This window comes from Balaenoptera ricei, chromosome 16 (assembly GCF_028023285.1).
Source record: "Balaenoptera ricei isolate mBalRic1 chromosome 16, mBalRic1.hap2, whole genome shotgun sequence".
Taxonomy (NCBI): Eukaryota; Metazoa; Chordata; class Mammalia; order Artiodactyla; family Balaenopteridae; genus Balaenoptera; species Balaenoptera ricei.
Window position 1 is genome coordinate 113,187,815 of NC_082654.1, and position 22,830 is coordinate 113,210,644.

Below are 22,830 nucleotides of genomic sequence, written 5' to 3' on the forward strand. Positions count from 1 at the left end.
TATTAGTAACATCTAGAATTTATATATAGACCATTAACATTTAAAATTATTAACATATCACTAGTTGTATGCAATTAACTTAAAATTAATTTTAGTACATTTAAAAATGGAACAGGTCAGATTTCAGCAGTCTTTTACCCATTTATAGTTGTTGCCTAAGAGACTTAAGTCAAAAGGAGGAATAACTTCAAAGAACGAATGTGGGAGAAAAGTAGGTCTTTAAGCTTGTTGAATTTAACTATATCTTCATTCAGGTTTAAAGAAAAAATTGGTGTTATCTGTTGTCCTCTTCTTTGAATACATTTTAATTATTTTTATTTATACTATGTATAATTTTTATTGTATATAACTTACATTAAGACATAAAGTGTGATTCATTATAAGATGAGTGGATAGAACCTTATCTGCTTGACTTTTCTTATATTGTTCCTATCATATGGAAAAGTAATACCTTGTTAAACCGATTTTTTAACAGTTATGCACCGAATGGGGTATAAGCAGTCATAAGCTGTGAGTAAATTATTAATATGATTCCCTGTAAGTGCTGTGAAAATCAAGCCTTTTTTCTTTATTTTTCTCATAGTATTACAATTCCTGAGAAGTTGGAATACTTCATTAACAAATATGCAGAACATTCCCATGACAGGTGGTCAATGGACAAGGTAAAAGTCAGAATATCACATTCTAATTCAGTACTGAACATACCTAATGAATGATCATGGCTCAGATATTTCTGACCATGACAGTTTTCTACTTTCAAGTGAGAACTTTAGATTAGGAAAGAACATTTAATTATGATTTGCTGACATAATATTTAGTCTAATAAAATACTTAGTTCTGCCACTGATGTACATATAATGCACATAAGAATAAGAATATTTGTGTTCATAAAAAGCAGTGTTAAAAATTCAAAAAAAATCTATTAATTAAATCAAATATAGTTTCTAAACATACATTTTTGTGAGAGTAAAAAGTAGTAATAAGATGCAAAATATTATATGTAGGATAGATAAACAACAAGGTGCTACTGGTATAGCATAGGGAACTATATTCAATATAGTTGAAAACTAGTTTGAATAGTTTATCCTGTGATAAACTATAATGGAACTATAATGGAAAAGAATCTGAAAAGGAATATATATATATGTATAACTGAATCACTCTGCTGTACAGCAGAAATTAACACAACTATACTTCAAAAATTTTTTTCAAAAACTATCATTAGGGTTTTCAGTAAGAAATAGTGACTCTAGGTCCAGACATCTTTTAAGGGAACTTTAGCTTTATGTATAATTTTATATTAGATAAAATCTTGAAAATTATTAATTAGAATTAGTGATTATTTACATCTTCTACTCATCTGTTGTATTTCTTATCTCTAAGTAGATCTGCAGTTCACTTATGAGGCAAGATGGCATGTTTTATTTGCATTGTCAAGAAAAGATAACTTGAATGAGATAACTAAAGCAGTCGCAATCCGTGACATAAGTCCTACATACATATTATGAGATTTTTCTGGAGGAAAAATGTGGTCACATTTAAGTTAAGCCTAGTTAAACTTGAGAAAAGATGGTTAAAATAGATTTGTCAGAGAAATTAAGCTGAGATGAAGCAGGAATCTAAAATAAGCATGTATTGATTTGGCGAAGTGAAAATCAAAGAGCGAAGGTTCCAACGGTTGCTTGTGTTATGTGGCAACTCAGTATCACCCTATTAAACTTGATATTAAGTTTCAATCCTTGCCTCTGCCAACCAGCCCCTCCTTCCAAGAAACCCCCTTTTTGTTTTGTTAAGCGTATGGCTCTTTCTTTGTTCAGTAACTTAATCGATTTACTGGGTAAGTCAGTAAGAGTGAAGTGTCTGTCCTCTATAAAGACTCTAGTAGGTGGTGGGGTGGTGATGGAGAGGAAATTTACAGGAAGGCAGTCCTGAGCTATTTCAGCCTAGTTACCCGGATCCCATAGACATACATGAAATGATATAGGGAAACAGTGAATGCACCAAATTATATGGGCAAAATCACGTGGAACAAATGTGTTGAGAGGTCATTGGACAAAGGAGTGGGCAAAACAAGTAGCATTATTCAGGGAGGCTTCCAAATAAGCCAGCTGCTCCAGTTTTCCTGTTTAAAATGAGTGTTTCACGCTTATTCGTCACACAGGTTGGGGTCCCAAGATGGGCCAAAATGAATATCATAGGGGTGGTGCAGCCTTTAGCCTCCTCCTAGCGGAGGGCTATTGACATAACCACAGACCTGTCTAAGGAAGACTGGATGCTTTTAATCTCTGGATAAAAAGATTTGTTCCAAGTGGTTACTCAAAATAATATTGACTACGATGAAAGTCTTTATATTGACTTATGCTAGATAAAGTTCAAACCTTAATCCTTATCTTGCTTCATTTTAGATTTATTTTATCAAGTACACACTTAAACACATGCACACCTACACTCTCTAAAATTAAAGCATGTAAAACATTTTTGATATTTTTTTTAGTTGGCAAATGGATGGATTTATGGAGAAATATATTCAGACTCGTCTAAAGTTCAACCATTAATGAAGCCATATAAACTATTATCTGAAAAGGTGACGTGTTTATTTTTTTTATTTTTTATTTTTTATTCTATTTTTTTTTTTATGGGACGTGTTTATTTTTTAAGTTTATATGGTTTTAATTTGGGGGGGAAGGTTTTTTCTTTGTTATGTAAATTTCTTATTAACACGTCTATTTTATATATACTATTTTTACCTTTTCTCAAAGGTCCCATTTTTTACCTATTGTTTTTTTCTCTGTAGTACCATTTTCTGTCAGTATTTAATTGGTTATTCTCTTCTCTACTTAGTATTTTTCTGTTTCTTTTTAATTTTTATTCCTCTCCTGTATTTTTAAGAACTATAGAAAATATTCTTTTCATTCTTAAGAGTTTTTTGATAAGGGGTAATGAAGTAATATATTGTAATATGCTTATTATTTATGTTTTCATATATTTTACTTCTTTGAGGGGAAAGCAGTATCTTGAAAAATGAAATGAAAAGGATTTTCTAGCTTGGTGCTTACAGAGGAAGTTACTTCTCTGTTTATTCAGATGGTAGAAACGGCTTCAAGCACACGTCATATAATCTGGCACTTCTTCCTAATTGTGTTTCTCCTGGTTTCTGTCTGAAGTATCAGAATCTGGGAAACTAAAGGAAATTAGCCTCATGCTGTATAATAAGACAGGATCCCTCTTAGCAGCATTAGTCAAACGAGGTCTCTGCTCACACTCTGCTCTTCAGAATTTTTACTTTCCTTTTTTATTTTTAAATAAACAATGCCGATCAAAAATTTGTAGGTGAAGACAGAGTATTTCAGAACAAAGCATTAAATATTTTAAATTTTTGTTTAGGTTCATAATACCCCACCCTTTTCTGATGTTTTTCTAGGAAAAAGAAATTTATCGCTGGCCAATCAAAGAATCTTTAAAAACTATGCTGGCCTGGGGGTGGAGAATTGAAAGAACACGGGAGGGAGACAGCATGGCCCTTTATAACCGGACTCGTCGTATTTCCCAGACAAGCCAGGTAAGAATCACAGTGATGAATTCAGTGTTTATGTTATTTTAAAAGAATTTGAATATTTCATTTAATTATTGTGTTTTCCAAAACAACTAACTTGAAAATTCTGAAGACTAAGATAAAGTTCAGAAGGGGGAAAACTCTGTTCCTTTTAATTTAAGTGAGTTTAGGTCTTGGTTAAAGTACTGGAGTTTATATATCAGGTTGTACTTCTCCTGACAGTATATAAAGGAGTACTCGATGATAAAGTCTTAAAGTTACGCTAATGAAGGATGTAAAATGTGTTCCTTTATCCACAAAAAGGTTGTCTACAGAGCTTTTGTCTCCTTACCAGTAAGAACTGAAGGTTGGTTCTTAGGAGCTGGAGGGGTGGTCAGATAGTAGCGATCCAGATCTAAAACCCCCATGCGTGCTCCATACAGGTGGGCTTGAGCACCTGCCCACTTGCGAAGGGAAGATGTGAACCAGACAGGCAGCGCAGGAATCGAAGAGCACACCGCTAGTGGATCAGGTCAGGGAAGTCCAGTCTGCTTAACAGGGCGTGGCTGTGGGGCTTCTGTGTTCAAGATGGCAGAATAAGGGCAGCCTTGACCTTGAGAACCTAAGGTTCAAGGTGGGGACCAAATACCAACTGGCCCTTTCATTTCTCCTGGGAGCTAAACCTGTCGTCATCCCTTTCCAGACTGCTTGGGCCACTGCCTTTGGTTTAACCAAACTGTTGTGTTTATTATTGCCATTTATGCAGATGACATTTTTGAAAAAAAGAAAATGAAGGTACTCAAAGCGTGCACTTCACATGCTTCATATTTGAAATACAGTACTGTTAAATAGATTAAGTTCTGATTTGGGCATATTTTACATCATATTCTCTTAAGTATCCTGGAGATAGAAGCTGTAAAAGCATATTTTACCTTGTTATCATGTATGCACACATTTCTAACTAAATCACATTTTGTTTTAATCTGTTTGAACAAATATTGAGCACAAACTGAGTACTAGGTGATAGGAATACGAAGATAATAAGATCCAATTCTACTCCTAAAGACTCACAACTTGGTGTTAGAGACAGTCTAGTTAAACCTACCACAACAATAAGATTTAGGCTGGTGGTATGTACAAAACGCTCAGAGTGCAGAGAATGGAATGATGTCTTTTTTTTTTTTTTTCCTGTAAGTTGTATAGGAAATAAGGAAATTATTACATAATGGAAGTGACTTTAAGCTCTGCCAGGAAAAATGAAATAGATTCTCCCACTGCCCTTCATAGCAAAAATTATGTGCTCTAATCTAAATTTGTATATGTTGAATGAGAACATGCCCTTTGAAACAATAACGGTGCCGATTCTGTGGGCCAGCAATAAAGGGTAGAAATGGTAGGAGGCAGACAAGAAAAAAAGACCTGTCTATTAGCCAGAAAACCTGGGCCTATATAACATGCTGGAGCACAGCCCAGAGAGGGCAAGGGAAGGGCTGCAACAGAAGGGAGGGGTACTCCATTCTCTTGTTGCTGTCTTTGCCATACCTTTTCCTGCCACTGCTGTCAGAGCAAGTAGGGCAGACTGCTGAGTAGGCCTCTGCCTGTCTTATCTCTAGAATTTTTCAAAAATACCAGAAAAGGGAGAGAAGCAAAGGTTCCTACCGCAGTTTTAGCCACGCTCACCTGAAGACTAAAATAACTTACAGATTTCATACTTTTGCGAGCATCTCTGAAAAAAAAAAAACAGTAACCGATGATGAAACATAACAAAGTCCAAAATGGTACTGGATCATGTCAGATAGAAAATGTTACACGAAATATAAGAAACTGATTCTAAAACATCGGAAGTGATTACAGACTGTAAATTATAATGCACAAGGTATAACCAATCCATCTTCAGAAAAGGATTACCTTGTTTTAACCCCAGGAAAATCATAATTATGTTTTTCTGAATTTCAATAAACTTTTCTCAAGATGGCTATAAAAAAAAAAAAAAAATTGTGTATGTTGTGTATATTTCTGCTCTTCTTACACCCCGCTTAGCTCCTGGTGCAGTTTTCAGTTCCCATTAAGCCCTCAATTAGATACTATTAATTGATACCCATATAATCATCTCTTAAGTCTTAATGATTTTCAGAGTGACATGTGTGACATACGACATATATTGTTAAATCTCCTACGTCATTTCAAAATATTAGGAGGTGCTTATGCCAGATGTACGGATTAAGAGGGACAGCTCTGGAGGTAGACCACTGGGGCTTCAATCTTGGGACCACCACTTTCTAGAAATAAACTGCTGGGCACGTTACTCAATCTGTTTACCTCAGTAAATGGTAACTCTTATTATTACCATTATTATTTATATATTTTTAATGCCAGAGAGCATTTCTTCAAAGGTAAATAAAAGAGGGTGTTTGAGTATGTAGTACTTTGACCTTTCAGTCGTTTAAAAAAAAAAGAAAGAATATTTCTATATTTCTATCAGTATCAGAAACAGAGAGCAACAAATGCCACAAATATATTTATAACCCTTGCCATTATTTTCACACAAACATTCTTTAAGCATAATCCAACATTATTTGAAATGTTAAAATGGCTTGTCATTTCTTAATTACTAACCTAACAGTATTATCATCTTTTTCAGTTATCATCTTGCCAAACTTCTTAATGTCTTTTCTTCTCTCCATTACTGATTTCCCATGTGACTATAAAGATGTTTTCTATTATGTAATAGATACACTCTTGAATAAATTAAGGAACACTTTTGGTGGCATCACTGTATAGTAAGGACTGCAGTTGGGTGAATTGAGATCACTTGTTGACATGATTCTGGAGCTGTTATTCTTAGCTTCCTTCCACTGGGGCTCAGCACTCCGTCTGTGAGGCAGAAGCGGCCTGTGTTTAACTCAGCAAGATCTGGCACAGCCTGTCTGGGTTGAAATCCTGGCCTCACCATGGAGTAGATAGCTTTTTTGTGAGCTCAGGCAAACTGCTTAACCTCTCTCTGCTGCAGTTTTCTCCTTTTTAAAATGAAACAGAAGAGAGCATCTAATTTAAAAGATTATTGTGAGAATTACATGTTGGGATGCTTATAAATCGCTTAAAGGAGTGACAGGCATATATTTCAATGTTAGACCTAATTATGATCATAATTATTTTTACATGGATCAATAACATTGTTAATGTCTTTTGTTTACCGTCAACACTACATGAATCATGATTTCAGGAAATTTGCCACTCAATTAGGGTTTTGTAATTTGCATATTAAGATAATATATGAGCAATGACAAATCCAATAACTTGATAATATATAGAATAGAGTGTATACTTATATGTAGAATCTAATATATGACACAAATAAACTTATCTATGAAACAGAAGCAGATGCACAGACATAGAGAACAGACTTGTTGCCGTCGGGGAGGGATGGATTGGGAGTTTGGGATTAGCAGATGCAAACTATTAAACATATAGGATGGATCGATGACAAGGTCCTACTGTATAGCACAGGGAACCATATTCAATATCCTGTGATAAACCAAAATGGAAAAGAGTATGAAAAAGAATATATATATATATATATATATATATGTATATAACTGAATCACTTTGCTGTACAGCAGAAATTAACACAACATTGTAAATCAACTGTACTTCAATAAAATAAAGAATAGAGTGTATAGATGCTGATATAATTATCAGTGAGGAGATGCTGAGTAGAGCAGCTAAATTGGTGGATTTTGACTTCCTTGGTCGTCACTCAAGTCAGCAGAAAAGGAGGACATTTCTGACAATTTCAGTCATATTCCACAGGTTCTCAGTAATTACTTATTTACCTCCCAATTTTAATTTCTTATATCTGGTTTTTATTACACATGTAGGGTATAAATTATTTAAACTAATTTAAAAAATAAGCTTATAACCTGAGAAGGAGAGGAAGATGGGAGTGAAATTCGGAAAGTGTTACCTATCTTTAACTAAAATACAGGCTAGGATAGAGGAATGATTCATTCATTCTTTTAACAGTTATTTACTGAGCACCTGCTATGTTCCATGTACTATCCTAAGCTTTTCAAATAGGTCCATGAACAAAATAGACAAAAACCTCTGCTCTCATGGAGCTTACACGTTAATGGGGAAAGTAAATAATAGATATAAGTAAATTACATACTACATCAAAATGTGATAAATATTATGGAAAGAGAAAACGTAGCATGGAAAGGCAGATTCCGAGTGCAGAGCAGGGGAGTTGGTTAGCCTTTGGGGATGAGTTGCAGTATGATAATAGGGTTATCAGAGCAGATTTCATGGAGAAGATAAATTGAATAGAAGGGAAGGGAGTTGGACCTATTTGGGGGAAGGATGTTGCAAGTCGTGCACATGCTCTGAGATGGGAGTGTGGCCTGGCGTGTGTAAGGGAAAACAAGGAATCCAGTGAGATTGGAGCTCATGAGTAACAAGGAGATGGGAAGAGAGGTCTCAGGGGCCAAATCAGGTGGAACATTGGGGGCCGTCTTAAGAAAGTTGACAAGTGCTTTGGAGTCAGAATTACTTTAAAAACTTGATTCTGCTGTTTACAATTAACATGATATAATGACTTAAAATTATTTAATTCTTTTGATCCTCTTATTTTAAAATGACAAAAAGCAGTACCTCCTTTTCAGAATTGTTCTAAAGAAATGAGATAATCTATGTGCCTTGCACATAACCATTCACACGGTGGTTGTTATTTGTTGTTATTATTATTGCTAAGAAGACTAGAGTTAATTAAATTCAGAGATGGTATGTATCCCAAGTAACTTGAAATTATAGAAGACCTAGCCAGTCTTGTGATTTCTGTGAATGTAAAGGAGAGAAACAGGTTATGAAAAACATAAAAAGAATCTATCTCTGAATAAACAAATATCTACTTGCATTCTTTACACCAGCCTCAATAACTTACTCTAAAGCTAAAAGGATATAAATTTCAGTTATATAAGGAACATGGTCTAAGAGGATATTAAATACTGAGAATTTTATTTTAGGAACAAATAAAGTTATCGATATCAACTCTATTTGATTCATTTATTCAACAAAATGTGCAGAGTCTAATGCTTTTTTTAGAATTAGTTTTAAGACACATGTTTGCCATATTTCAATATCTGTGAGATTGGGAATCATTTTATAATCCTGAAGTTGATGAAAGATGGCTTGTGCCAGACTCTGGGAATACTGTGATGAATAAGGCTCAGCCTAGGCCTGCAGATTTTTACTGTTCAGTGGAAAGGCTTATAACTCAGGGAATAACAAAATCAATACTTTGGAAATGTAATTCTCACAACAGAGTAGAGAAGGAATCAGAGAAGGGGGAGATTGAAGGCAGAAAGACAGACTCCTTAGGAGGATATTGAATACGTTGCATGAAACAAAACAAAAACATTAAATATCTGAATTAGAGCAAAGACAGTGGACATGGAGGGAAGCGGCTGTATCTCAGAGATGTTTTGTAGTAGAAGAGACAGAATTTTGTGACTGATTCATAATGGCAGATGAGGAGGACTAATCCAAGGGGGTTGCCATGGGTCTGTACTGGCCTACCAGGTGGGTAGCGTATGTGAGATGAGGTTAGTACTGGGGGGTGGGTGGCAAGGAGAGAATATGCGTTTGATTTTAGAGGTCGTGTTAGGCAGAATTCTGGCTCCAAAGATGATCCCCAATCACTGTTGTGTGTAGAAAGGTTGATTTCCTGGGGCTTTGCCAATGCGATTACATTTGCCCATGTGATCAAGGTTAATGATCTTGAGATGGGGGAGATTCTGCTGAATTATTGGTGGGTCCAGCGTAATCACAAGGATCCTTAAAAGTGGATACCCTTTCCTGGCTTTGGACAAAGGAGACGTGACTACAGAAGGAAGGTCAGAGAGATGCAGTATAGCTGACTTGAAGATGGAGGAAGGAGCCATGAGTCAAAAATGTGGGTGGCCTTTAGAAGCTGGGAAAGACAGGGAAAAGCTGCTTTGATAAAACCTCTAGAAAGGAACACAGCCCTGTGGACACCTTGAATTTAGCTAATTGAGACCTATTTCAGATTTCTCATAACTTTGTGATGTTTTAAGCCACTACATTTCTGGCAGTCGCTTATTATAGCAGCAGTTGAAAATGAATACATGTATAGAATCCCAAATGGAGATGGTAATGAATAGTTGAAAATGTAAGTCTAGAGCAGAGGAGCAATGCTAGGCTGGATCAATTCATTTTTGGTTTAATAAAACATGGTTGATAAATGAAATATTTAAAGTAGATGTGGATAGGGACACCTAAAGAAAGCATTTAGAATAAAGAAAGACAAATTGAAGAGGGAACCCAGAAAGCCACAAATATTTCAAGGTCATTTATGGAAGAGGAGCCAGAGAAGGAGGCAGAGAGATCAGAGAGGGGAGTGGAGAGCCAGGTGGGTGGTTTCGTGAAACGAGGGGGCTGGTTGAGTGGTGGTTAGTCATGTCCAGCGTAGAAGGACCAGTTTGATGGTAGCTGCAAAGAGGACTTTGAACTTGGCAACTTGGGAACTGATTACATTAGAGAGGGCAGGTGTAGTAGAGTGCTGGGGAAAGAAATATATTGCGATATGTTGAAGGAAAGAGGTGATAGTGAGAGAGAAGTGGGCCTGGAGTCAGACAGCCTGAGATGGAATCCTGCCTGCTCAGAATTTTAGCTCTGTGACCTTGGGTGAGGCACTTAAGTTCTCTAAGTCTCAATTTCCTTTCGTGGGTATTTAAGGGAGAAAAAACTGTGATTTTTATTTCACATTCTATTATGGATGGTTCCCAGCAGTGGCTCAGTACTGACACAGAAGCCAAGATTCCGTCTCAGAACTGACCGGTGAGTTCAGTGTAGCCCATGAGAACATGGTTAATGGTAGCATCCCTTTGGTTCACGGGCACAGATCTGAGCTGTATTGTACCTTTTATTTAGCTTTTTGTTTATCCATGTCTGACAAGAGAATATACACAGTTATGAAATATATCAAATATAATTTCAGATTTATAAGCATGAACCAGAGTTCGTTTCTGTGGCATACTTTCCCATAATATGCCATTGGGTGGAATGAGGTAAGAGCTCCTGACAGTAAGTGAAACCCTCTTGCAGTTGATGGGAAGATAGGTTTCATTCTTGTCTTTTTAATTGAAGTATAGTTGATTTATGTTGTGTTAATTTCTGCTGTACAGCAAAGTGATTCAGTTATACATATATATACATTCTTTTTATATGCTTTTCCTTTATGGTTTATCACAGGATATAGTTCCCTGTGCTATACAGTAGGACCTTGTTGTTTATCCATTCTGTATATGATAGTTTGCATCTGCTAATCCCAAACTCCCACTCCATCCAACCCCCTCCCGCTTGGCAACCACAAGTCTGTTCTCTATGTCTGTGCGTCTGTTTCTGTTTTGTAGATAGGTTCATTTGTGTCATATTTTAGATTCCACGTATGAGTGATATCATATGGTATTTGTCTTTCTCTTTCTGAATTACTTTACTTAGTATGATCATCTCTAAGTCCATCCATGTTGCTGCAAATGGCATTCATTCTTTTTCATGGCTGAGTAGTGTTCCATTGTATATATGTACCACATCTTCTTTATCCATTCGTCTGTCGATGGACACTTAGATTGTTTCCATGTCTTGGCTATTGTGAATAGTGCTGCAGTGAACATAAGGGTGCATGTGTCTTTTTGAATCATAGTTTTGTTTGGGTATATGCCCAGGAGTGGGATTGCTGGATCATATGGCAACTCTATTTTTAGTTTTTTGAGTAATCTCCATCCTGTTTTCCATAGGGGCTGCACCAACTTACATTCCCACCAGCAGTGTCAGAGGGTTCCCTTTTCTCCAGACTCTCTCCAGTATTTGTTATTTGTAGACTTTTTAATGATGGCCATTCTGACCAGTGAGAGGTGGTACCTCATTGTAGTTTTGATTTGCATTCCTCTAATAGTTAGCGATGTTGAGCATCTTTTCATGTGCCAGTTGGCCATCTGTATGTCTTCTTTGGAGAAATGTCTATTTAGGTCTTCTGCCCATTATTTGATTGGGGTGGTGTTGTTTTTTTTTTTTTTGATACTGAGCTGTATTGTATATTTTGGAAATTGATACTGAGCCGTTTGTATATTTTGGAAATTAATCCCTTGTCAGTCGCATCATTTGCAAATATTTTCTCCCATTCTGTAGGTTGTCTTTTTGTTTTGTAGATTTCATCCTTAAAATGTCAAAATTTAGATATTAAGGAAGCCCTCTGGTGATTGAGGATGTCGTTACAAATCACTGAGTACTACTATATGATGCACTTTTAAAATTAAAAAGTTGGCTTTATTTTATCTTACTATTTGGCCCATAAAGACATTTATAAATACTGACCTCTTTGATTAACTACCGTTTGTGTGAGGAAAAGAAAATTTCATTGCAGCCAATTAGAATTTGTAAGAAACTCAAGAATTCAATTATCCTTTGATTCCAGTAATATTTCAGAATCTTGGACTCACTATGTAATTTGTTGAATCCTGATCGTTAGCTTTACAGATTGGCAATCCCTAAGATATTGGGATGTATTATTCAATCATAAGTACTTGTCAGACACCCAAATATAATTTAATCTGCTAGATATGTTTGCAAAATTAATTTGTGTAGCTACTTGCCAGTTTTATCTGAGGAAACGTTACACTTGGAATTTTGTTTGCCTTATATTTCCAAAGTGTCTCTTAAATCTCTCTCTACTGGGTTTTTAAATGAGATGCTATATTTTTTTGCAAATTATCTAGGTTTCTGTAGATGCCGCCCATGGTTATAGCCCCCGAGCCATTGACATGAGCAATGTTACACTATCCAGAGATCTGCATGTAAGTACTTTTAAAAATATTCTGCAAATTCCATTTTTAAAAAGCATACTGTAACATTTCCTGCATGTATTTTACAGCATGAATTATTTGAATGTAGTGATCATATAGAAGGTCCATGGAATTTATAGATTATGTACCCTAAGCTTTTAATGCTGTAAAAGTGGATAGAACTTTTTCTAGGATAATATATTTTCTTTAAAGATCATATCTATGTAAAAGTCCTAATATAATTAAATAACTGCATGTGAGAAGAGACTAAATCAGTAGTTTATAATGCTCTGCTCAAGGATCACTTTAATTACTCATGAAAGAATATATATTATAAGTTGTTTATCCAGGGAAACGGATGGCATTTTGCTTTCTCCAGCCATACTTCTGTCTCCTTTGTCACTAAGGAATCTACTTTGAATTGCCTGATTTGAGTGAAAAGATAAAGTTTGTTGCCATGGAACATAAGTTAACAGGTCAATATAATGATCAGACAATGATATTGGCATTGTTAGTATTATTCCAAGAGATATAAGTATATAAAGATAAAAATCTGTGGATTGTTAAATTGTTTGGCTTGCCCTTTGTCATTGCTCTGGTACGAATGTATTAACATGACATAGTAAACTTGAAAATCAATAATGAAAGGAATCTTGGAGGTAATCTTGTCAAAACCCAAAGACCACAGAGGCCAAGCCTCGTCCAAGACCTCAGACTGACCTAGATTGGGACAGACATGGATCTAGACTGCTTGTCTGATTCTCTTTGCATTCAGTGTTCATTCAGTAAGGTTTACATCATCTTTTAAAACTTTAGAAATTAAAATAAGAACTTGTAAATAAACATATTTTTTAAGTGCATAGCTAGTTTGAAGTTTCATTATTAAATTAACAAAACATGTATCTTTAAACATTATAAGGAACAATGACCATTCCCATCACATCACCTCTGCTGGTTTGTAAATTCACAGATCATTAGAATCCTCTGAAATTCAGATTCTAAATAACAAAGCTGTGCTTAATTATCTTTTAGATGTGTTTTAGCACTAACACACTACGATTTATTAATTTAAAGTATGTTCTCATATTACATATTGGAAGGCAAAGTTATCTTTTTCTACTATCCTTTTAGAGTATAACTTAGTTGCTAAACATTTTGTTCGTTTAAGGCTATGGCGGAAATGATGGCTGAAAACTACCATAATATATGGGCAAAGAAAAAGAAACTGGAACTGGAGTCCAAAGGTAGTATTTTCTAAAAATCCTTATAAAAAAACAATCAGAGTTTGAGTACATGAATGTATGATATGGATAAAATAGTCTTTTCAGCATAAGAGCTCGTTATAGCTTTATTTTATTAGAATGGTTCAAATATGGCTGTAATACTTTCAAGGTGGAAATGCTATTTCCTGATTTCCTGATTGCTAGTGTATATTTCCTCATGTCTCAGAATTTTGATGGCTCTCTCTTGCCCATTTTAGCATGTAGATAACTATATTTCTCACCCTAATATCCGAGGTGTTCTGTTAATTACGTAGACCTCCCTCACTGACTTCTATCCCCAACTTAAATATTTCTCTTATTTCATTCTATCTCCCATCCTCAGCCTCTTTGTTTTGTTCAGTCCAGTTATGTTATTCTCTCTTGCATTCTGTTTTTCTAACATCTTTATTGGAGTATAATTGCTTTACATTGTTGTGTTAGTTTCTGCTGTATACCAAAGTGAATCAGCTATATGTATACATACATCCCCATATCCCCTCCCTCTTGCATCTCCCTCCCACCCTCCTTATCCTACCCGTCTAGGTGGTTGCAAAGCACTGAGCTGATCTCCCTGTGCCATGCAGCTGCTTCCCACTAGCTATCTATTTTACATTTGGTAGTGTATATATGTCAGTGCTACTCTCTCACTTTGTCCCAGCTTACCGTTCCCCCTCCCTGTGTCCTCAAGTCCATTTTCTATGTCTGTGTCTTTATTCCTGTCCTGCACCTAGGTTCTTCAGAAACTTTTTTTTTTTTAGATTCCATATATATGTGTTAGCATATGGTATTTGTGTTTCTCTTTCTGTCTTTTCGTCTTGTTTATGGTTTCCTTTGCTGTGCAAAAGCTTTTAAGTTTCATTAGGTCCCATTTGTTTATTTTTGTTTTTATTTCCATTTCTGTAGGAGGTGGGTCAAAAAGGATCTTGCTGTGATTAATGTCATAGAGTGTTCTGCTATGTTTTCCTCTAAGAGTTTTATAGTGTCTGGCCTTACATTTAGGTCTTTAATCCATTTTGAGTTTATTTTTGTGTGTGGTGTTAGGGAGTGTTCTAATTTCATTCTTTTACATGTAGCTGTCCAGTTTTCCCAGCACCACTTATTGAAGAGGCTGTCTTTTCTCCATTGCATGCTCTTGCCTCCTTTATCAAAGATAAGGTGACCATATGTGTGTGCGTTTATCTCTGGGCTTTCTATCCTGTTCCATTGATCTATATTTCTGTTTTTGTGCCAGTACCATACTGTCTTGATGACTGTAGCTTTGTAGTATAGTCTGAAGTCAGGGAGCCTGCTTCCTCCAGCTCTGTTTTTCTTTCTCAAGATTGCTTTGGCTGTTTGGGGTCTTTTGTGTTTCCATACAAATTGTGAAATTTTTTGTTCTAGTTCTGTGAAGAATGCCATTGGTAGTTTGATAGGGATTGCATTGTATCTGTAGATTGCTTTGGGTAGTAGAGTCATTTTCACAATGTTGATTCTTCCAGTCCAGGAACATAGTATATCTCTCCATCTATTTGTACAGTCTTTAATTTCTTTCATCAGTGTCTTATAGTTTTCTGCATACAGGTCTTTTGTCTCTTAAGGTAGGATTATTCCTAGATATTTTATTCTTTTTGTTGCAGTGGTAAATGGGAGTGTTTCCTTAATTTCTCTTTCAAATTTTTCATCATTAGTGTATAGGAATGCAAGAGATTTCTGTGCATTAATTTTGTATCCTGCTACTCTACAAATTCATTGATTAGCTCTAGTAGTTTTCTGGTAGCATCTTTAGAAGTCTCTATGTATAGTATCATGTCATCTGCAAACAGTGACAGTTTTACTTCTTCTTTTCCGATTTGGACTCCTTTTATTTCTTTTTCTTCCCTGATTGCTGTGGCTAAAACTTCCAAAACTATGTTGAATGAGAGTGGTGAGAGTGGGCAACCTTGTGTTGTTCTGATCTTGGAGGAAATGGTTTCAGTTTTTCACCATTGAGAATGATGTTGGCTGTGGGTTTGTCGTATATGGCCTTTATTATGTTGAGGTAGGTTCCGTCTATGCCTACTTCCTGGAGAGTTTTTATCATAAATGGGTGTTGAATTTTGTCAAAAGCTTTTTGTGTATCTATTGAGATTATTATATGGTTTTTATTCTTCAGTTTCTTAATACGGTGTATCACATTGATTGACTTGCGTATATTGAAGAATTCTTGCATTCCTGGGATAAACTCACTTGATCATGGTGTATGATCCTTTTAATGTGCTGTTGAATTGTTTGCTAGTATTTTGTTGAGGATTTTTGCATCTGTGTTCATCAGAGATATCGGCCTGTAGTTTTCTTATTTTGTGACATCTTTGTCTGGTTTTGGTATCAGGGTGATGGTGGCTTCGTAGAATGAGTTTGGGAGTGTTCCTCCCTCTGCCATATTTTGCAAGAGTTTGAGAAGGATAGGTGTTAGCTCTTCTCTAAATATTTGATAGAATTCGCCTGTGAAGCCATCTTGCCCTGGGCTTTTGTTTATTGGAAGATTTTTAATCACAGTTTCAATTTCAGTGCTTGTGATTGGTCTGTTTATATTTTCTATTTCTTCCTGTTTCAGTCTCAAAAGGTTGTGCTTTTCTAAGAATTTGTCCGTTTCTTCCAGGTTGTCCATTTTACTGGCATAGAGTTGCTTGTAGTAGTCTCTTAGGATGCTTTGTATTTCTGTGGTGTCTGTTATAACTTCTTTGTCATTTCTAATCCTTTTGATTTGAGTCTTCTTCCTTTTTTTCTTCGTGGGTCTGACTAATGGTTTATCAATTTTGTTTATCTTCTCATAGAACCAGCTTTCAGTTTTATTGATCTTTGCTATTGTTTCCTTCATTTCTTTTTCATTTATTTCTGATCTGATCTTTATGACTTCTTTCCTTATGCTAACTGTGGGGTTTTTTTGTTCTTCTTTCTCTAATTACTTAAAGTGTAAGGTTAGGTTGTTTAGTTGAGACTTTCTTGTATCTTGAGGTAGGATTGTATTGCTATAAACTTCCCTCTTAGAATTGCTTTTGCTGCATCCCATAGGTTTTGGGTCATCTTGTTTTCATTGTCATTTGTTTCTAGGTATTTTTTGATTTCCTCTTTGATTTCTTCAGTGATCTCTTGGTTATTTAGTAGTATATTGTTTAGCCTCCATGTGTTTGTATTTTTACAGTTTTTTTCCTGTAACTGATATCTAGTCTCATAGCGTTGTGTTCAGAAAAGATACTTGATACGATTTCAATTTTCTTAAATTTACCAAGGCTTGATTTGCGACCCAAGATGTGACCTATCCCATAGAATGTTCCATGAGCCCTTGAGAAGAAAGTGCATTCTGTTGTTTTTGGATGGAATGTCCTATAAATATCAGTTAAGTCCATATTGTTTAATGTGTCATTTAAAGCTTGTGTTTCCTTATTTATTTTCATTTTGGATGATCTGTCCATTGGTGAAAGTGGGGTGTTAAAGTCCCCTACTATGATTGTGTTACTGTCAATTTCCTCTTTTATGGCTGTTAGCATTTGCCTTATGTATTGAGGTGCTCCTATGTTGGGTGCGTAAATATTTACAATTGTTATATCTTCTTCTTGGATTGATCCCTTGATCATTATGTAGTGTCCTTCTTTGTCTCTTGTAATAGTCTTTATCTTAAAGTCTATTTTGTCTGATACAAGAATTGCTACTCCAGCTTTCTTTTGATTTCCATTTGCGTGGAATATCTTTTTCCATTCCCTCCCTTTCAGTCTGTATGTGTCCCTAGGTCTGAAATGGGTCTCTTTTAGACAGCATATGTACAGGTCTTGTTTTTGTATCTGTTCAGCCAGTCTATGTGTTTTGGTTGGAGCATTTATCCATTTACATTTAACGTAATTATTGATATGTATGTTCCTATTACCATTTTCTTAATTGTTTTGGGTTTGTTATTGTAGGTCTTTTCCTTCTCTTGTGTTTCCTGCCTAGAGAAGTTCCTTTAGCATTTGTTGTAAAGCTGGTTTGGTGGTGCTGAATTCTCTTAGCTTTTGCTTGTCTGTAAAGGTTTTAATTTCTCTGTCAAGTCTGAATGAGATCCTTGCTGGGTAGAATAATCTTGGTTGTAGGTTTTTCCCTTTCCTCACTTTAAATATGTCCTGCCACTCCCTTTTGGCTTGCAGAGTTTCTGCTGAAAGATCAGCCGTTAACCTTATGGGGATTCCCTTGTATGTTATTTGTTGCTTTTCCCTTGCTGCTTTTAATATTTTTTCTTTGTATTTAATTTTTGATAGTTTGATTAATATGTGTCTTGGCATGTTTCTTTTTGGGTTTATCCTGTATGGGACTCTCTGTGCTTCCTGGACTTAATTGACTATTTCCTTTCCCATGTTAGGGAATTTTTCAACTATAATCTCTTCAAATATTTTCTCAGACCCTTTCTTTTTCTCTTCTTCTTCTGGGACCCCTATAAATCATATGTTGGTGTGTTTAATGTTGTCCCAGAAGTCTCTGAGACTGTCTTCAATTCTTTTCATTCTTTTTCTTTATTCTGCTCCCTGGGAGTTATTTCCACCATTTTATCTTCCAGCTCACTTATCCGTTCTTCTGCCTCGGTTATTCTGTTATTGATTCCTTCTAGAGTATTTTTAATTTCAGTAGTTGTGTTGTTCATCACCGTTTGTTTGCTCTTTAGTTCTTCTAGATCCTTGTTAAATGTTTCTTGTATTTTCTCCATTCTATTTCTGAGTTTTTGGATCATCTTTACTGTCATTACTCTGAATTCTTTTTCAGGTAGGTTGCCTATTTTGTCATCATTTATTTGGCCTTGTAGGTTTTTACCTTGCTCCTTTGTCTGTAACATTTTTTCTTTTCATTTCCTTTATTTATTTATTTATTTTTAATGGGTGGAGCTGTATTCCTGTCTTACTGGTTGTTTGGCCTGAGGCGTCCAGCACTGGAGATTGCAGGCAGTTAGATGGAGCCGGGTCTTGGTGCTGAGATGAGGACCTCCAGGAGGCCTCACTCTGATTGATATTCCCTGGGGTCTGAGGTTCTCTGTTAGTCCAGTGGTTTGGACTCAGAGCTCCCACCACTGGAGCTTGGGCCTGACCTCTGGCCTGGGAACCAAGATCCCGCAAGCTTGTGGTGCGGTAAAAAAAAAAAAAAAAAACAGAAAAGGAAGAAAGAAAGAAAAAAAGGAGCAGTACAATATGAAAGAATAAAAAACAAAATAAAATTAGGAAGATAAAAAGTATATTAGGAAAAATAAAACTATAATTGAAACAACTGCAGCAAGGTAAAATAAAACCACAACAGAAAAAAAAACAGCTGGGGGGGGTGGCAACACACCAAAAGGAGAGATCACTAACAAAGTATAAAGAATAAAATAAAATTAGAAAAATAAAAGATTTATTAGGAAAAATAAAAATATAAAAGAATCAACAACAGTGAATCAACCAAGTAAAGCAGAACCCCAATCTGAAAGAGGAAAAAAACAAAAAAGCCTTGGCTATAGGGACGGGGTTTAGGTGGGGGGTGGAACTTAGGCAGGGGCGGGGTTTAGGGTGGAGTGGGACCTAGGCGGGTGGGGGGGTGACATTTCAGTGTGGGGCGGGGCCTAGACAGGGTGTCCTTCAAGTGTGGGGCAGGGCCTCTGCTTAGGACCTGCATGGAAGGGGAGAGGCAGCACGTGGAAAGAACCGCCTCCGGAGTGTGGAGTTCCAAGGTTTGGAGGTAGGGCCCTGGGTGAGGGTGTGTGGGTGGGGTTTAGCCCCAGCGTGTTGGAGGGGGTCTCAGAGAGCGTCTCCGAGTGTAGAGGTGGGGCCCTGTGGGGGGGTGTAGGGGTGGGGCTTGGGCTCTGCGCAGCAGGAGGGAGGCTCCGAGGGCAGAGGATTAGGACCAGGAGCCCAACACGTTCCCTGGTGCCTGAGTGGACAGGGAAAGCGCTGGCCCCGTTCCCCTCCATTCCTTCGTGCCCTGCCCCCACCGTCTCCCCCAGGGTCTCCCCCGTCGCCACTGGACCCCTAACTGTGGGTGGGTCCCGCTTCGTGTAGGAACTCCTTCCCTCCCTCAGCCGCCCCTCAGGGGTGCCGGTCCTGGAGGTCTGGCCTTTACTTTTGATCCCCCTTCCCTCCCTCCCTCTCCCTCAGGACCCACGCGGCTGGAGGGGGCCTTGGTGGGCAGAGGGTCAGGCCCGGGATCTCAGTAGGTTCCTGGGGGTCCAAGTGGGCAGGGGAAACCTGGCCATGCTCCCTTTTGATCCTCTGCCCTCCCAGTGGTTCCCCAATTTCCCCCTTCGGGCCTGGGATCCCTTCCCCTCCCCCAGCCACCCCTCAGGAGCGCTAGTCCCCTGCCGCCACTTCTCCTCCTCCTTCACTCCCCCTGACGCCCCACGTCCTACCCGGTCGCTGGGGGTTCCTTCCGTCCCCTCAGGTGTCCGTGGTCCCCCACCGGTGCCTGAGGTGCCCTAGTTGTGAGGAGATGTGAATTCCGCATCCTCCTCGTATGCCATCTTGACTCCGCCCCCTTACATTCTTTTGCTTGCTCTTTTCTGCTGTTTTTGTTAAATACTAAAACAACCTAGTATTCTCTTAGTCATTTCTCAAATCTTTTCTTAGTTTATTGAGAAAATTATATTTCTTAATATAAATATATGTTTGCATAAATATTTTCTTCAGTTTAATGCATCTGATGATCTCTTTCATTGTTATTTATTCAGCATTAGCTGAATAAATCAGCAGCATTAGCTTTAGATTATACACATATTGTTTATAATGTGTGTGTGTGTGTTTTCTTTAATTACTTCCTATGTGGGTCTCTTTCCCCCAATGAGAATGTAGTTCAGGTTCAGGGCCACAATTTTGATTACTTTTGTCGTCTTTATTGTACAGTTCTGGATACCAGGAAACTCTCTATTTCTTATTTATTGCTACAACTAAGAATAGAGAAGGAGATCATTTTGGGAGGTGGAGATATTTCATAATGAAAGGAATAGCTGTGATATTGGAGGGTGGTACCAGGCACCAAGCACTAGGAAACCGAGTAAAACAAATTAGAATTGGGCATAGAAATGAACAAAAAGGATTCCATATACCAAAATTGCCTATTCAAGAATTTGACTCAGGACTAGACCTGTTTTTCTAGAAACATTCCATAAGTGTTTGTAAAATGAATGATCAGTTGTTTGATTGGCTGACGGATGGATGGAAGGATGGATGGATAACTAAGTTACAGAGTCATAGAATTTTCACTTAGTGAGGTTTCACTTAGTGAAGGAGCATTGTCCACATAACTAGTTAACAAAATTACTATTTGTTCCATGAGCAGATTACATGAAAAAAATTCAGTTTTGTTTTCTAAGTATGTTTCAATCACTATGGTTTGGTTACAATTAAAAGTAATAAGCAGCTATCTTAGTACTCACTTCTAATAAGTATGCTAGAAAATCATCATCCTTTAATTTCTGGGCCAGCCATCAGGTGTCCTACAGTCAGTGTTTTCTTTGAAGCACATCACTCATAAATGAGGCACCTGTACCTCTGCATCCAGCTTGTACTGGTCCAAATTCATACTTTGTAGGGCGGAGACAAGCATAGTTGCAGCAAAGGCTAAAAGGGGAGGTGCTGAAGTTAGTATTCTTACCCCATGAAGGCTACCCTTTCAAAGGAGGAAGTGAGTTGTTTGGCACTAAAACAGCAGGCCAGTAGGAAAGGTATTGAAATATATAGCACTGGATCTTGGCTTTTAAGTTATTGGGGCTAAAGGAAGGAGAAATGATTCTTGGAACCAGAGAGGCTTGAGACTGTGGACAGTTTTAGGACAGAAACTACAGGTGTCTTTTCTCCAACGTGTTCCCTCTCCTGGAAACTTTGACAGCCAACTTGTGTCCTGACAGCTCTGCTTCTGCTTCCAAGAAGATCTGGGTGGGACTGTGGGAGAGGCCTGTCACCTACTGCATGTCTTGGTACCTATGGGGGGTGTGTGTGTGTTTGAGAGAGAGAGACATTGAAAAACAATAGGAAAGAGACAGAGAAACAGCAGGAGAGAAGAGAGAAGCCAGGAAGTCAGGAATAAGGAAATGACTTGAAATAGCCATTTAGTCATTTAGACAGTTGGACAACTAAGAGAGTCAGTGCCAAACCTGCCCACTTTTGTTTCAGCCCATCCAGGGCTCAGGGCTCTTTTATCATCCGTACATCTATGTGCAGAAGTTGAATCTGCTTTAGAAAAACCGGGAGAAAATTTCCTCTTTTGCTCACCCGGGTTGTCTGTTCCTCAGTGCCCTCCCAATCTGCTTTAAGAAGCTAGCAGAGTTTGGGGGAAATCAGGCAGTTTAAGGAGTATGTCATGAATAGAAAAAAGGAGTGAGAGTCCAAGAAATATTATCCATGCTCCCCAATTAGTGAAAAATGTAAAGAACTAGCATTTCTTTTTATCCTTCTGTCCCCACTACCACATATTTTGGGCTGCAATGATCTGCCACTAAGCCAAGGACAGTGCTGTTATCAAACAGTTTTGACCCTTTAGCATGAATGAGTACACAAGGCAGACAGTATGTTTGAGGCAGAGTCCTAGGAATTCCTGCGTATTTATTCACCTCTCAGGTTTAGCTAGTTTCTTTACCTCCCTTCCACATAATATCTATACTCATGTTATAAGTAGGCAAGATCAAGGTAGTCACACTGCCATTAGCTAAGTGGCACAGCAAAGGACATAATTTCCAGTCTGTTGGCTGACTTCAAAGAACCCACCCTATCTAGTTCTGAAGGGTTTTAGAGTCAGAGCGTACTTTGTGTTCTGAGGATTTTTAAAGTTTAGGCTTTATTCATTCTCTCTCTCTCTTTCTCTCTTTCCCTCTTTCCCTCTTTTCCTCTTCCCCACCGCCCTTGCCCCTCACCCTTCCCAAAGTAACCTATTCGTGTCTGACCTCCCCCCACAGATCATTGTGGATTACAAATTAAGTTGCCAATTTCTCTAGGAATAAAAGACTACATGCAATAGTGGAATTTCTAAATAGGTTATGATCGCAGCATGATTAAATTAAATGGTTGCTTTATAAATTTTTGCATAAAATATGCTGTTAAATTCTATCTGGGATTATGATAGAAGTCAAATTTGTTCTCAGTGGGCTTAGTAGTTGATTCTGTATCCTTCTTGCTGGCCACAAAATGTTTCTTAGTATCACATGAGAATTGTATTCTACTGACAAGTGTATTATATTACA

General features: G+C 37.3%; 1 protein-coding gene across 1 annotated transcript in view; it reads left to right on the top strand.

Annotated features, from left to right (window-relative positions):
- The window catches only part of RYR2 (ryanodine receptor 2), a 772,975-nt gene that overhangs the window by 592,943 nt on the left and 157,202 nt on the right, over positions 1-22,830 (top strand). The window contains exons 54-58 of the mRNA XM_059899659.1: positions 584-662; positions 2,495-2,584; positions 3,422-3,559; positions 12,325-12,402; positions 13,559-13,634. Coding sequence (XP_059755642.1) covers positions 584-662; positions 2,495-2,584; positions 3,422-3,559; positions 12,325-12,402; positions 13,559-13,634 — 461 coding nt within the window. The remainder of the gene's footprint in view (positions 1-583; positions 663-2,494; positions 2,585-3,421; positions 3,560-12,324; positions 12,403-13,558; positions 13,635-22,830) is intronic.